We start from the raw sequence: 14,918 nt of genomic DNA, 5'->3' as shown, positions 1-14,918 counted from the left end.
AAATTGAAAAGCACACACCGAAGAGACGCGCGGTGTAAAAGCGCAAAAGAAATGTCCCACATACATACGGCGAGTGATTTTAATATGAAATGTCAATACAGGCAGGCGCTTTCTCCCTTCGATTTTCCACCCCAAAAGTGACACTTTGTAGTTTTTCTATTTTTATTTAAAATATCCGTAAAAAAATGTTAACCTATCACCAGAATACAAAGGGCGCAAAGCACTTTCACACGAAAGCCACCATCACCCCGGGGTTGCGGGTTGTCCGCGGAAAAAGTTGAGTGCAGGATTTTCATCAATTAAGTCCCAATAAAACGTCGGCGTACTACAAGCGATCAAAAAAAAACATCGAAACTATAATCAATTTCCATCAAAACCCCTACCAAAAGTTCCGACTGGTACGAGGTTGGCCGAAATCACTGAGCACTCGTGTTGGCTGAGAAGAGACCTCCGCTTGGGGTCGTGGCGTAGATTTTCCAATCCCGACCCCGGGGCCGGATAAACTCAGCCTCAGACAGTTGATTATGCGGGCAGTGGGTAAACGGTGAAAGTGGGAAATCGGGGTACGAGACTTTCGCTTCGAGGCAAAACCAGGACGAGCTAGGAAAGAGGGATAAATACCGCACTTGGTGTAGAATTCGGCTGGGTGTTTATGTTTTGAGTTATAAAATATGACAATATCAAACATGGAAAATGACATTTAAACTAGGTTCCTCATAGACAGGCTTCAGTAATCAAGGTAAAAATAAAGCTATGATATCAAGGAACTTAAGTATATACATATCGAGTCCTAACGTTTCCCACCAAACCTTAGTGAGGAAGGTTCAGTTCAATCGATCTTCAAATCCTGCCATCAATCCCCCTATCGATTTCTACACGGCTCACTACAGCTCCAAGCCAAAGGCCAGTCTATCTCCGACAATCGATCGAGTTGGTAACGATGGTCATTACCGTCTATGGGTTGCACTGAGCCACCAAACGGCATTGCATCGTAAATCACGACATTCCTTCCGAGTGTGGGAGGGTGAAAGTCCCGCTGGAGGAGATTATTGATCGATATCGGCAAAGTTTAAAGTTGATTGGTGAGAAAAACGTCGCACCCTCTCTCATGACGGACGCCTTGTGACAGAGCGGCTGAAGTTCACCAGGATCAACACCCGCTGATTGCTAATCAATCTTTTGACACTTAATCAACGCTCGGTTTTGGGTGGATTTGCACACCGAAAATTCATCCGTGACAGGGTCCCATTGGGCAGGTCGTGGGAAATTGTTTCCTTGTTTTAAATGGGAAATTTGAATATTTTTTGTCGAGTTTTACTCAAACGTTTTTACCAATATAAAACTATCAGTGTTTAGTAATCTTTAGGAAGGCCTGAACAAACACCAAAAAGCAAGTACTAAACGGTGGGCTTGTTTTATAATATTTGTTAAGCTTTAATTCTGGAAGTAAATTATGGGAACGGCTGCAAAGCATAGTCCTACCAGAGCACTAGTCTTCAACACCTATCTCATCTTATCCTGTCCAAACCGTTCCGTCGTAAGCAGAAGCGACTACTTCTATTCCTTTTTTTGATTCTCTCGAACTGCATATCTTGCTTTCTTGTTTTGAATTGCCTGCAGCTACATGATAAAAGTCCTATCTACGGAAAGCCGGGTCAGGATGGGATTAGACACCATTCCTTCCGATTAGGCCACTTGCAACACTCCTACTAACTATACCACCAGGCAACTCCTGACTGACTAGACGAACTAGAACATAGAAAGAAGCCAGAAATGGCAGACCAAAACGAACGAGTTAACCTTCTCATATCTCATAACCTTCTCGGGATTTCAGAAAGGAGAATAAAAGATCGTATTTTGAATCAGTTTTTCTATAATTTTTGTTTTAAATTTGTCTTTCTTTCATTTTTGTATCTAATATTTTACGCTAACTTCACTTGTTCTTTTAATTAGCAAATTTCAGTTTTTTGCTAGTAAACTCTTCCATGCTCAATGTAATCCTTTCGTTGGGAAATTATAACATTGTAAATAACTCTTTCGCTGTAGGATATCTCTCACAGCAGATTAAGTCAACCATTTTAAGGCATTTCCTTTGAAATGCTGGAAAATTTGCCTGCTCCGTTTTCCATACGCTTTCCTTCTCGCCATCCAATCCAAACAGGCGGTGCTTATTTTCATTGGCCTAGCGGAAAAGGTGGAGCCTTTTTCGAGCAAAGTTTTCAACCGTGTCAAGAGAGAGAGAGAGTTTTGACGGTTTTTCCTATCGTTTTACGATATCTCGCTCTTTCCCTCTCTCTCTCTAACTCTCTCTTCATAAGTGTCACCACATCAACAGCATCGGAGCGCAAGTGCAAACCTTTGCCGGCGATGGTTTTTCCACCCCTGCCAGACAAGCATAAAAAGCTACCCCATGCTCTCAGTGTGTCATGACAAAAAAAAAGATTATGGAAATTTCCCAGTGCGCGTGAACGAGAAAAGCGCAAAGAAACGAGTGGGATGTCATTTTTGTTTCACCCTCTCGAATATTTTCCTCTTTTTATTGCTTTTCTCCCCCATTTCTGGGCCCACAAGGGAGCTGACAGTGCCAGTACATTCCAAAGAATGAGAGCTGCTCGAGCAAAGGACTGCTTCGCTGGAACCGATCGTAGCATAGCATCAGCAGCAGGCGAGAAAAGTCCCATCACAGTGAGAATGTGTTTTGACAAATGAGATCCCACAAACGGTGTTGCTACGAGCAAGAAGAAAATGACGATGATGATGATGATGATGATGATGGTGCTAGAAGATGGTGGTTCGGTTGTGTAATTGATGCCGCCACCAATCGTTGCCGCCTCCTACCAACTGGCAGGGGCCCGACCACGGGCTACCCGTGGGACAATTATTATGTTTCCCCTTCGCGAACTGGAGCACGCAGCCAGCAACAAGCACCAACAATATCGGAGGGAAAACTCCCTTTGACTGAGTAGAAAAATGTGAGGGTGAGAGAACGATCTCCCGCGGAATTTGGTGGGCTGTATTTATCTTGCTTCACGTTTTATTTCGCCCTTATCCCAAAAACTATGCCTCAGTCGCTCGGTCGGGCTGGTCGATCGTGACAGACAGCGGCATAGAGCATAGAAGGGAAAAAAAACGAGAGCAAACTTTTCTATCGCGAGAGACAGCATAAACCGTGAGCGCCCGAGTCCGCGCTGAGTGGGAGATGGCACATAGCGTTACAAGAAACAAACACATTTCATCAAATTTCGTTCAATTGTTCCCGTCGTTTGGGGCGATAGTGCGTCGATCGACTGTAGCGCGCGCGTGTGTCCGCCATCAAGCTTCCGAGTGCTAACTCCGTGGATTTATTCGCGATTTTAGTGTGGAACAGTGGACGAAGAAAAGGGTTTAAAATCGGTTTCCTTCGAAATATAGGGTGAAAATGATTAAAAGTGGAAAAGTTTTACTTAAAGTGAAAAATATTAGGTGAACAATTTAAATGCTAAATAAATCAAACATTGGAAAACAATCATGAAAAGATTAAAGAGATAATAAAATAAACCAAAACTCAATAAAACAGTGACAAAACGGTGAAAAAGAAAACGAGAAAAGAAAACAAAAGAAGTTTTTCCAGTGAGTGAATAGTGTATCATACTACTTAATCCACTAAAACAGCCGAGCCTAAGAATGACCAATGAACAGTGATAGTGAGCAACAAAGTGAGAAATAAAAATAAATACTTAATTAGTGAACATAAAACGTTGGTTGAAGCAGTGATAGATTAAGTAACAGTAGGTATTTAGTATTTAAAAAAATCCTTTCCGAATAATTAAGAGGTTTACCTGAGAAAAGTTTAGTAAATTGAAAAACGAAATGGAAAATTTTGTACGTAAATTGAAACGAAAAATACTTCAATATGTATCGTTTTGCCTATTAAAGTGATAAACTATAAGAAGAAAACAATCAAAATTTATATTGAATGTCAAAAACAACCGCAAAACAATCTTCTTCATTGCAAGACATGCATCTCTCATCTTACAAAAAATGTTCTACGATACCAATCAAATGCAACCCATTTTTAATTGATTTTTAACTGGTTTTGATCAAATAATTACACATGTTAGCTACCATTGTTTACTACCACCGGACTCATGTAACGAATTGATTTCGCTTCTGATCTAAACCTATCTTAATTGCAGTCTATTAAAGTGTAACAAACCTCCCCGAAAAGCAATGGTGCGCTTTAATTGATCCGTGCTTATTAGATCTATGATGGAGAATGTTACGTTTTGCTATGATTTGATGTTATCTGGTGGGATTGTCAGCTGTACAATAATGTTTTCTTTCCAGCCCGCAGCACAAAATGGCCGGCGAATGGGACATCAATGATGCGCACATCCCATTCATCCAGGAGCTGGCGTACGAAAAGTTTAACGAATGGGCCGACGGACACGTTCGGCACGTCTACCATCCGACGGATGATCACGCCCGGAAGCACATCTCTGGATGGGCGATGCGTAATACCAACAATCACAACGTTAGCATTCTGAAGAAAAGTTGCCTGGGAGTGCTTATCTGTACCGCGCGTTGTAAGCTACCGAACGGGGGACAGATTAATCTGCGACCTGCCATCTGTGATAAAGCAAGGCGGAAACAGCAAGGACGAGCGTGTCCCAATCGCCACTGTAAGGCGGGTCGGTTGGAGGTGTTACCGTGTCGGGGACACTGTGGATATCCTGTCACTCACTACTGGCGCCACACGGAGAAAGCGATCTTCTTCCAGGCGAAAGGGAGTCATGACCATCCGAAGCCAGAATCGAAGACGTCCGGTGAGACAAGGAAGCTGATCGGTGCGACGGGAAGTGGTGCGAAGGGTTCGGCGGCCAGGAGTAAAAAGTTGTCGGTGCTTCTGCTGAGAGATGCGGCGCTAGGAAATAAGGTAGAGGGGTAAAGTTCTTCAGTTCCAGCTATCGAATTCTAATCAGTTTTTTTGGTACTTTTTTCCATTAGCTGATGTCACTTAAAACATCCAGTAAGGCTCATGGTACTTCAGGACCAGAAATTCTTCAACCTCCACCACTGATTCCTGATCCCAGTTATGGTATGGTTCTTAATAACTCATTCAACGCAAAAAGGAATATAGTTTTACTAAATGTTTTTTTGCTTCTAGAAGACTCATCAAAGTGCTCAACATGCACCCGCACTCCTTGTGTCTGTAGAACAAAGCTGGGAGTCAACTCTCTGCCCTCGTCCCTCTCGAGGACTTCCGAAGGAACGGGGATGTTTTTCGATCCATCCCACCATCAAACGACCCTCCAGAATCATCACCATTCCGGTGGGACTTGGCAATCATACGAGCCCGACATGGAGTCCTTTGCACCGTCCTCCGCGTACGACCCAACGGGACCTGGCAATGGTTCATCCTGCAACTCCAGCCTAATGAACGAGTGCTTCCATCCGGAGGAAATCTTCCAGCTTGACCAACCGCTTCGACAGCAACAGCAGCCTCAACACCAAAACAGTACCGGAAGTACACCTGCTATAGTCAATCAACTGCCTACAACGACTCCGACCACTCTACTTGATCTCGGCAGTGGGGCTATCTACAAGAAGTGTAACCAAATAAGTCCCGAGTACATATTTGGAGCGAATCCTGTCGCAAATAATGGGGCTGACTCATTAACCGGGAGTTATCATGCTTCAAATCAAGCCTGCTCTTACGGAACTCCCACGAATGACGCATCGGTCGCTGCAGACCATCACCTTTCGCTTCATAACAGCAAGTACTTCGCTTCGAACGATGCTGTCTACAGTAATCATTCCCACGATGATAGCTCTTCCAAGGATTTGTTAAGATACATCAAAAAAGAGATTGGATCCACCGCAACAGGGAAGACTGCGCTAGGAGACTCCTCCCTAGCGGTGTCACGATCACGACCGTACGACTGTGATCAAAACCAATACAAAAAAGCGCCCTACACCTTCCGAGGGACATCCACCGTTGGCACCTACTTTAGCAACAGCGTTAACAACAATAGCAGCAGTATCATGAACAACAATAGCATAACCTCGGTGATATCGCCCCACAAGCAGGCTAATTATGACCATCTTGCCAGCGAAGCATCAGTCAATTACGATTATCACCCAGCGGATCATCATACCACCTCGCCCAGTAGTCATGCGAACTCCAACTTCTCCGAACAGCAGTCGTACAGCACGAGTAGTTGCAGCTATATGAGTAGCGCGATGGCCGCCGGAGGACAACACAGCCAGGAGGTAGTACACTATTCCTATGCTGCCGGCGATAATTATCGTTTCGGGAGCAATTACGTGAAGGGATCGTCCCTAGCGCCCATTCACGGTGGGGTTGGTGGTGGTGGTGGTGCATCGTTTCAAGCGGCTGCAGTGCAGCAAATGCATCCCGAGCTTCCACTAGCGGCGTATGAGTTTTACTAGAGCTAGAGTGGGGTGGGGAATCCCGATCACGTTGTTGGAGAATAAATAACTGTAAATATGTCCTTAATATATGAAAATCTGTACAAATGGTTGAAGTAGAGTCTTAAGACAATGTTAATTAAACTCGATACAAATTGATGACGAATCCGTGTGAATCGGTCCTTTCTACTGGCGTATGAAAACTGGTACAACACGTTTCTATCGGTTATTTATTTTAATATATTTTCATAAAAAAAACATATTCTCTATTTGTTATTTAAATTAATTATCTTAAAACTCCTCTTTACCCTGTGGTATTCGATGTAACACGACTGTCGAATGGGAACGTAACAAATACAACACATTGCATACCACCAGGGGCGAATATAGCGAACGGTGCTAGCGCCCTCTACATGTGATGTCTTTCAACCACACTTACTGCCATCTGTTGGGGAGATGTAGTACTAAGCTGTTAACGGAATGTGTGTTTTTGTTTATTTTGAACATTCTATTGGTTATTTTGTTCCAAACAAATTTTTGAATGATTTGTACAGGAATTTAAATACTTTTAAATCGGTATTGCTTGCTTTAAATTCCTTCTAACCGAACCCATTCCCATGCCGTTATGTTGAGGAACACTTTACATTCGCTGGAGCAACTGTTCGTGCAGACTGAAACACCCACCTTAAAACCATATGCGAAATTTCCTGTTCTATTGTGAAATAAAACAATTCAAATGGAAATCGATTCCATTTTCCTCCTCCTTCCTGTGTGCGATTTCAGTTCCGCACCATACCAGCGCCGCCCGAAGAAACGGCAAATACCGTTAGTAGACTTCGAGCAGCATATACGGCTTAGTATGCTTCCAAAGGCGGAAAGGACCTTGATCATCGACAGCCGCTCAGTAGCTTGACTCGCCGTGGACCGGTTTTGGGGTAGCGGGTGTCTAGACGGCTTGTTTGAACCGTGCGCCAACAAGCCACCGAGGCAACGGGCGGACGATAAATTGTTACCATCAGCACTTTATTGGCACCGGGTGGCGTTAGCATTAGCGCACGATCAACATGAAACTCTCCTCCATTAGGGGAGAGTCACCGTATGCAACTAATGCACAAAACTCCTAGAGGAACTTTTCAAGACTTTCCCTTTCATTTACAGATCTTTACAATGTTTTGTTCTAGCTTTGCATTCTCTACCACCTAGCTACAATGTGCGCAAATTGTCACCACAATTCCCTGTTTCTAATTGTGATTTAATTAGAAAAAGATATGTCTCCTCATACGTAAGTAGCAGGAGCAGCAGCCATTACTATCGCTGATTGACTCCACTCCCCAACATGGTGCAAGTGACCAGCTTTTGTAATTGACAGTGAAATATGATCAACACTGGTGGGCACGCCGCCATCAGTGGACCAGTATCCCGCACACCGAAGCTGTCCGTATGATATGTCCGAAGCCCTTGGACCAGAGACTCCCAAGAACACACGCGGAAAGTAAACTATCCGGATCGGAAAGATCGGATGACAAGAACTTTGTTTTCAATTCGCCATTCGCTCACGTGTCGTCACATAGCCGTTCCCTGCCATTTCCAACCAAACAAACAAGTTCGAGTGTAGGAATACAAATACGGGAGCAACAGAATATACGCATTCGATTGAAGATCAAATCAAATTCTTTGAGCCAAGCACGAATCACTTCTAAAATGACTCATTAACTTCACGCTCGCGTAAACCGTGTGTGTTGTGATCGACCACTTCCTCGTTCGCTTCTGCTCGCAAGTTCCAAGTGGATTTAGTATTAATTCTAACAGCGTCTTTAAATGTCGCCGGAGACTAAAATAGCTCTCCGTCGCCCCACTGCTCCCGTCGATCTTCCTTCCCTAGGAGACGCTATTTCATTTCCTGTCCAGAGCGTCCAGAACTTAAAACAAGTCGTGCCCATATGCTAAATCTCAGCTTGAATAAGTGCCGTGCCCCCTTCGGGAGCGAGTCTCATGTCTTGGACCGGCGCTTGACGTAAACAACAACCGTATGGAGACGCATTTGCTTCATTTAGCTTCACTCAAAGGCACACGCACACTGGCTCATTTACTTACCCCCCGGTCAAGCAGGCGATAAACAACGGAACGGAGTAAAAAATAAAAGCCAAACAGCTCCAACTCATACAGACCACCCTTGCCTTGCACGCTACCCCCTTTCAACGGTGCTCTCTAGCTAGCGGGGTGCATCGGTGCTTAGGGTGACGTGATGCTGGCGCTTAACAATGTGGTTCCATTGCGCACTAGTCGGTTCTAGCGAGTAAACACAAACAGCTAGCCAACCAACAATTATATCATCCGATTAGGAGTCGGGAATCGGTCGGCACGCCCAAGGAATCGTTCGATTACTCGACCACGGATGACCACGAGAGATTCGTGCTGATGCAATTAGTCTTCGACGGTTATTGGCATCAAAGTAGCCTGTGTGTGTACTCTTCGGCTTCTGCTGCCGTATGAAGCTGTCAGTCAGAAGACAGGTAGTCTGGCAGGGTTGCTTTGTTGGCTGTCAAATTCATCGCTTTTTGGTTTGAAGGTGCACACGATGCTACTAACGCACTTCCCATACCCAAGACACCCGACAGTCAGCGATAGTGTTAATCTGTGATCGTAGCTAAAAACAGAAACATCCCATCCTAAACAACTTAAAAATAACCTCACCTTTGCCAGCGATATTTTTCAATGAACCAACTGGTCAATTGGTAGTAATTCGATCGTGCTCTACGGTGGCCCATCCTATCCTTGTGGTTTGCTGTGTGGAATGTGCTGACCACTGTATATGGGTCAAGGAAACCGGCGCAGACCACTCTGGATTGTGAACACTTTCGATGCACCTTCGAGTAGCAAAATCTTTGCCAGAGCACCACAGCCAAAAGTGCAGCCAACGTTCGCTTGGTTCGCATTGGAAATGTTTTGAAAAGCCGCTTTAAAATTGATTCATTCCGAGCTTTGCTGATGTACTGGTTCAGGGACAGGTTCGGACAGGAGGGGCATAAATTTGGTATTCAATTTTATCCACCCCAAGGTTAACGATACGATTTTCGGCAATGTTTTTGTTTGCTTTTTCGGCTATTTTTCAGCACCGTGTGTAGGTAAGGTTGGTAGAGAAAGTTCTTACTGCTAGTAAATAATTCTTAAATTCAAACAGCAGTCACAGCTATAGCGCAGTTAGGTTACATCGGAGTTATTATTAGGACCAAGTCTCTAATAACAACCGACAGGGTAAACAATCGTTTTATCCATTGCCAACAATAAATACTTTGCCCTAGCTCACCCCAAAGCGGGGGATTGGCGATCAGTTACGTAACGGTGACAAGCCCTACTATGAAAATAAACGCTACAGTACGTCAACACACCAATTACGAGGGCTGGTAGTGCGATCGTGGACATTCTGATAAGATAAGAACTACTCGGGTCTAAGACTTCTTCCGCTTATCAGCTCGACCCGGCCCCGGTGCAAACGGTGCGTACTAATGTTTACTCACGATTCTGAGCTCCACGAACCAGTTCTGTCGTGGTGCTACGTTCTCGGTGTATTCTCCCTGAGCTTTCGTAGGCAGGAATCATTAACAACCACCACTGGATTGTATTATTAGCGAGTTAATAATTGTTTTAATTAAGGAATGTTAGCATAGTCTACCAAACCACCTGAGACGCTTCTACTGTAAAGTATAGAAGGTGGAAGTACATCTCATCTCATGCCCTCATAATGGTGCACCAAAACATATGCTTATACTTCCTTATTTTCGGTCGGTGTTTTTGTTTACAAGCTGATCTCTCCTGTCTCAGGCCTGGATGATCATTTGCCGATCATCCTTGAGCGTACTTTGGAATGCCTGGCTTAAATTCGCTCGTGATCCAGATCACGTTAATTACGCTGCAAGAACCGTACCGAGTTTTTCAGGTCATCCTGGTCCGCCGGCCAACAAGCGTGTCAATTGTTTACACACAGTACAACAGAGCATCAAAAAACGAGCAGTACGTGCAAAATCATACTTCACCCATCCGATCCGTATGACCTTCGATGCGGAGTACACGGCTGTGGAACTGATAGCCCTCATGGTGCAAGATCGACGTTCAAGAAGGAGATGAAGACAAGGAACGGGAATCAAAATTTAAAGTGCCAAACAGTACACGAGGTTCGTTTCGCTTCTAACATCTTCACAGCGCTGGGGATGTGATTAAGTGTTCCAGAGCAAAGCTAACCCCGGTAGGTTCTCTTCCGTCGAGCGCCACTTATTCTTTACTTTCTTGCAACATGTGCGCCGCAAGTGGTATTTTGACTGCAACATGACGGATTTTTGCGTCGTAGCATTCACACACATACATGGTGCATGTGCAGCTAAGAGGCAGCAAGCGATAGACACCGCGAGTCACACTTGATGCAACGCCCTAGACACGTGATTTCGGCAGGAGGACTCGCCTGTTGCGCGGGGAACGGAATACGAAACAATGTTGAAGAATCGTGCACTGTCGAAGTTGAGGAGAGATGTCTAGACCAATCGATCTAGCCACAGAAAGGGAGAGAGAGCGAGAGCGACATGTGGCTGTGTTTGTGTTTTGTTTTCTTAATAGAACAACAAATTCTTTGGAGACTCAAAGCCGGTCTTGCATCAGCAAAGTTCGGTCTCGGTGTGAAGAACACAAAGCGTAGCTTTGTACGATGCCAGTAGCCTTCTGTAATGGATTCTCTTTTAGGGGACCGAGCTGTGATCATGCTCCAAACCCGTACCAGGAACACGCGACTTTCCGGATGAACTAACCCGGCAACTGTAAACCTCCTCTGGTTTAATCTGTTCACACGATTTAATGTGAAAGCTGTTTACTGCTCACTACTCTTCGGCAAATGCATCCGCATCGGTCAGCCTGTAGGGGTTTGAAAGAGCGAGCGTTGTTTGAACGAATAACAACCACAAATATTAGAATCCCCAACGTTGGAAGCAAAATATTTATTGCTTCCTGCTGCTGTGTACTCCGGGATACAAATAGTTGCCAACAGCCAGCTAGACGGAAGAACGGCTGCTCGCAGGACCCTTCCGAGAGGTAATTAAGATAGAAGCGAAACCAGCTCGAACCGATGAAACTCTGCTTCCCACAATGTATGTGCACCGCCGATCAGATTAAGCCGAGTGAAGGGAGAGAGAGACACACACACACAGAGAGTTTGCAAACTGATTAGTGCCCGAGAAGCACTTGATGCTTGATTGAGTCAAACGCCGCTTATGGAATGCCACATGCCACCAGCCGACGTGCTTTCTCTAGCACCTTGCTCCAGAACGCCTGCACAGCTCTGGGACAGCTCGTGTGACGAATGGTTCTGGAAGCGTCTGAGTCGTACGTCATGAGTTTTGGATTTAATCTTAAGCAGCTGGATCTATTGTCCAATGCTCAACGATCCGAACCGATCGAACCACCGTGTGACAGTGACAGTTTCTTCTTCGAGCACAATTATTCAAATTTATTCCTCACGGCTACGCGGCGAGGAGAGTTCTCAGCTTATCGAGAACCGTAGAAGCCCCTATGTGACTACATATAGCTGTCAACTTCCTGGAGTCGATATACCCTTCGGTTCACACCTTGCCACAACCGGCACGCAGACCGGTTCGAAAAGAGTTAATTCTTGCGCACCCACGATATCCAGCGCCAGTCAACCAACCCCGCACAGAAGGCGTTCGTGACCGGCATTCGGGAGTGAGCGAGTTTGTTCTGAAGTGGAAGCCTTTGTGCCAGCGCCAACAACAAAGACCGCTGGAGCTTCTTCGCTAATTGGAAGCATCAATGCAAAGTTGCTTCCCATTGATCTACGATACGGAAATGCGACTTGTAGCTGCATTTAAGGATAAAATTGAACAAGAAGAAGGGAACACTGATCAGTCCACCACCATCACCAGAGGGTCCAGCGGGTCCAATCCTTTTAAGGCGATACGTTCGGCTCCGCCATATCTTGTAATCGGCTTGTTTATGATTTTCTTCTGTTGAGCCAGAACCAACCGAAACCAGTATCGTTACACCTTTCTAGTATCCCCCCCCACTATCTAGTGCCACCGGACCAGGGACAGGAAACAACAAAGACATTTAGATTTCGGAGACCGATAGGATCTACCTTCTCCCGCTGATACGAAGAAAATCCATCGTAACTGACCTTGCCATTTACTAAATCACCAGTCGAAGCGAATGCAACGCGCACGGCACGGTAAACAGTTAATGATCTAATATTGTTTTGTTGGTTTACGATTTTTTTTGCCTTATATCCATCAAAACAAAAATAAACGAAACGCATTTTACTCGAGGTGAACTTGAAAATACATTCGGAAGCGGGCGTGCCACGTCCGTAGGAAATCACATAATACGCCAGGGGATACGCCAGCCCTGTAAACAACAACGACGGATCAACAATAACCGATAAACCGGATTTGTGTGTTTTGGTCCCTCCCCAAAAGCCAACGACAACAACTGCAGCAAAAGTTGACAAAAGTCCGCGATATAGTAGTAGATGGCGATAAGAAGCTTCGCCGCGCTCAGTAATGAGTGAGCAATATTGCATCAGACGCTGTCGGCGTGTTATCGGACGTGTGTTTTGTTGGTGTGTCAAAGAAGATCAACAAAATGCAACCACACGAGAAGAAACGATCGGTCACGTAAATAAGTAGACTTGATCTTACCGGAAATCATCCCCGAAAAACGTGGTCTGCTGCAGCACTCTCCACATGGCAGCGAAGGAACGCATAATGGCGCGTAACACACATTTGGTGCCTGTTTGTTTCTTTTATCGGTATAAACCTCGTCAAAAATAGAACCCCGTTTGTTGGGGCGTCTCGGAGGCAGTGGCCGGGTAAGCCGGCTGCTGCTCTCTTTCCTGGGGCTAATCCGTAGTCCAACGTCCACGCCGCGCGGGTCAGTTGCACATGGTGCAGGGTTGGCTGGCAGCTAATTTGATGCTCTTTTGACACCATGACACATGCCATTGTAAAAAGCTAATAATAATTTTTAGTAGTACACTCACCAGTGCCCCATAATACCAATCTCACCTTTGACAGCTAGCGAGAAGTAGTCGTTGTGAAGCAAAATGGCTACCGAGTGGTTACTACCATTAGTATCTAGCATAAGCGAACCCTTCACGAGCCGAAATTTGACCTAATTTCGTACCATTCTGCAGCAGGCGATGGTGGTCGCACATTCGTTTTTGTTTTTTTAATTTCCGTTGCTACCGCACCTCCATTCAGGTTGTTAGGGGAACGGATTTCTTGTCCCCTATCGCACCAATTAGATATCGTTTGGCGAACGTGGCATACGGCACAGAAGACATACCGGGAGGGCCTCGCCGCAGGTTCCGTACACAAAAACCGTGGGAGAGCATATTTTTCGACCAAATTTTCCATTACTTAGGTGTGCGTGTGTGCGTGTGTGTGTGTGTGTGAAGGAAGATAGCTAACGATAAGATGCGTAGTAGCCATGTGCGTTGCGATGATTGATAAAATCCGTCCCATCTAGTAGTATGTGTGTGTGTGAGTTGGAATATGGAGACGCATTACCACGGCCCACCACGTGGTTTTGGACGGTGAAGTTCCATTCAATCGTCAGGTAGCAGGTAGCTGAGATTGACTATCTCACGAGAATCCGGGGGAGGTTGAAGTTCGTTGACAGATGGCGCACATGGTTTAGTATACGATCGTTTTATCACGTACACCCGTGTGAGCCGGTAGGCTGATGCAATACCTCAGCACAGACCAATGTTTACTAAAACATCTCCCAAATAAGAGGGTTGCGTGTGTGTGAGTATGCGCGGGTCCTCACACCAACAAAATCGGACACTTAATTATTCCGCACCGCTCGACTGCTACACCCGGGCGCCATCTTCTTCGCAACCGCTGTCCTTGAAAGAAAAGGCGCAAAGTGTGAAGAATACATTTGCAAGGTTCGATCATGCACATCTCCTTCCGCGGGGAGATAAAGAAAATGGGGAGCAGATTGGAAGCGAGGAAACAATTTCAAGGTGAAATCGTCCGGCATTTCTAATCGCCAAACGGCCACCAGCCTGTCTCGGGGATGGCTAGAAGGTGTTTGACACGAGTAAACATGCGACATTATCGGACGTGTGGATTCTTATTCCAGCTGCTGCCGCTGCATGGGAAATGAGATACGTCGCAGACACGCTGAACCGACATGTCAATACACCGTTACGTGGAGGGGGGTTGTCTGTTGTTCGCAGTACATTCCGGATTCACTCACTTTGCATACCTAGTTCGGGATCGGATCGGAGACTGGTCCGTTGCTAATTCCAACGCTTCATTCATCTGGTGCGGAATTGAACACTTGTGCCAATAGATAGTCAGCGGCTGGGAAAGTCCAAGACTTTCTGATACGTGGTGATCAATCAAAACAATTCTCATTACCTTATTACTAATTTGAGCTGCTAAAAATGTAACGAGGGTCGAAGAGTTCTTCACGTTTGGTGACAAACTAGGCCCCAAAAG

At 45.4% G+C, this 14,918-nt stretch overlaps 1 protein-coding gene across 2 annotated transcripts; it reads left to right on the top strand.

Annotated features, from left to right (window-relative positions):
• Positions 1 to 2,921: 2,921 nt before the first annotated feature.
• On the top strand, positions 2,922 to 6,501 carry LOC118513928 (transcription factor glial cells missing 2-like). Of its 2 annotated transcripts, XM_036060296.1 has the most exons (4): positions 2,922 to 3,767; positions 4,327 to 4,915; positions 4,987 to 5,077; positions 5,147 to 6,501. In XM_036060296.1, the coding sequence occupies exons 2-4, from the start codon at positions 4,340 to 4,342 to the stop codon at positions 6,430 to 6,432; spliced, it is 1,953 nt and encodes a 650-aa protein (XP_035916189.1). In that variant the 5' UTR covers positions 2,922 to 3,767; positions 4,327 to 4,339; the 3' UTR covers positions 6,433 to 6,501. The 2 variants fall into 2 exon arrangements, with proteins under 2 accessions (XP_035916189.1, XP_035916190.1); XM_036060297.1 differs by lacking the exon at positions 2,922 to 3,767 and having other exon boundaries at positions 4,266 to 4,915.
• The last annotated feature ends 8,417 nt before the right edge of the window (positions 6,502 to 14,918 follow it).

The sequence above is a fragment of the Anopheles stephensi genome, chromosome 3 (genome assembly GCF_013141755.1).
Source record: "Anopheles stephensi strain Indian chromosome 3, UCI_ANSTEP_V1.0, whole genome shotgun sequence".
Lineage (NCBI taxonomy): Eukaryota > Metazoa > Arthropoda > Insecta > Diptera > Culicidae > Anopheles > Anopheles stephensi.
This window is presented reverse-complemented; position numbering and strand designations above follow the sequence as displayed.

Excerpts from the sequence above, each read along its gene's own strand:
- LOC118513928 (XM_036060296.1), top strand. The coding sequence starts at position 4,340 with ATGGCCGGCGAATGGGACATCAATGATGCGCACATCCCATTCATCCAG. Across the intron at positions 4,916-4,986 it reads ATGCGGCGCTAGGAAATAAG|CTGATGTCACTTAAAACATC; the intron begins GTAGAGGGGTAA and ends TTTTTCCATTAG. Across the intron at positions 5,078-5,146 it reads GATTCCTGATCCCAGTTATG|AAGACTCATCAAAGTGCTCA; the intron begins GTATGGTTCTTA and ends TTTTGCTTCTAG.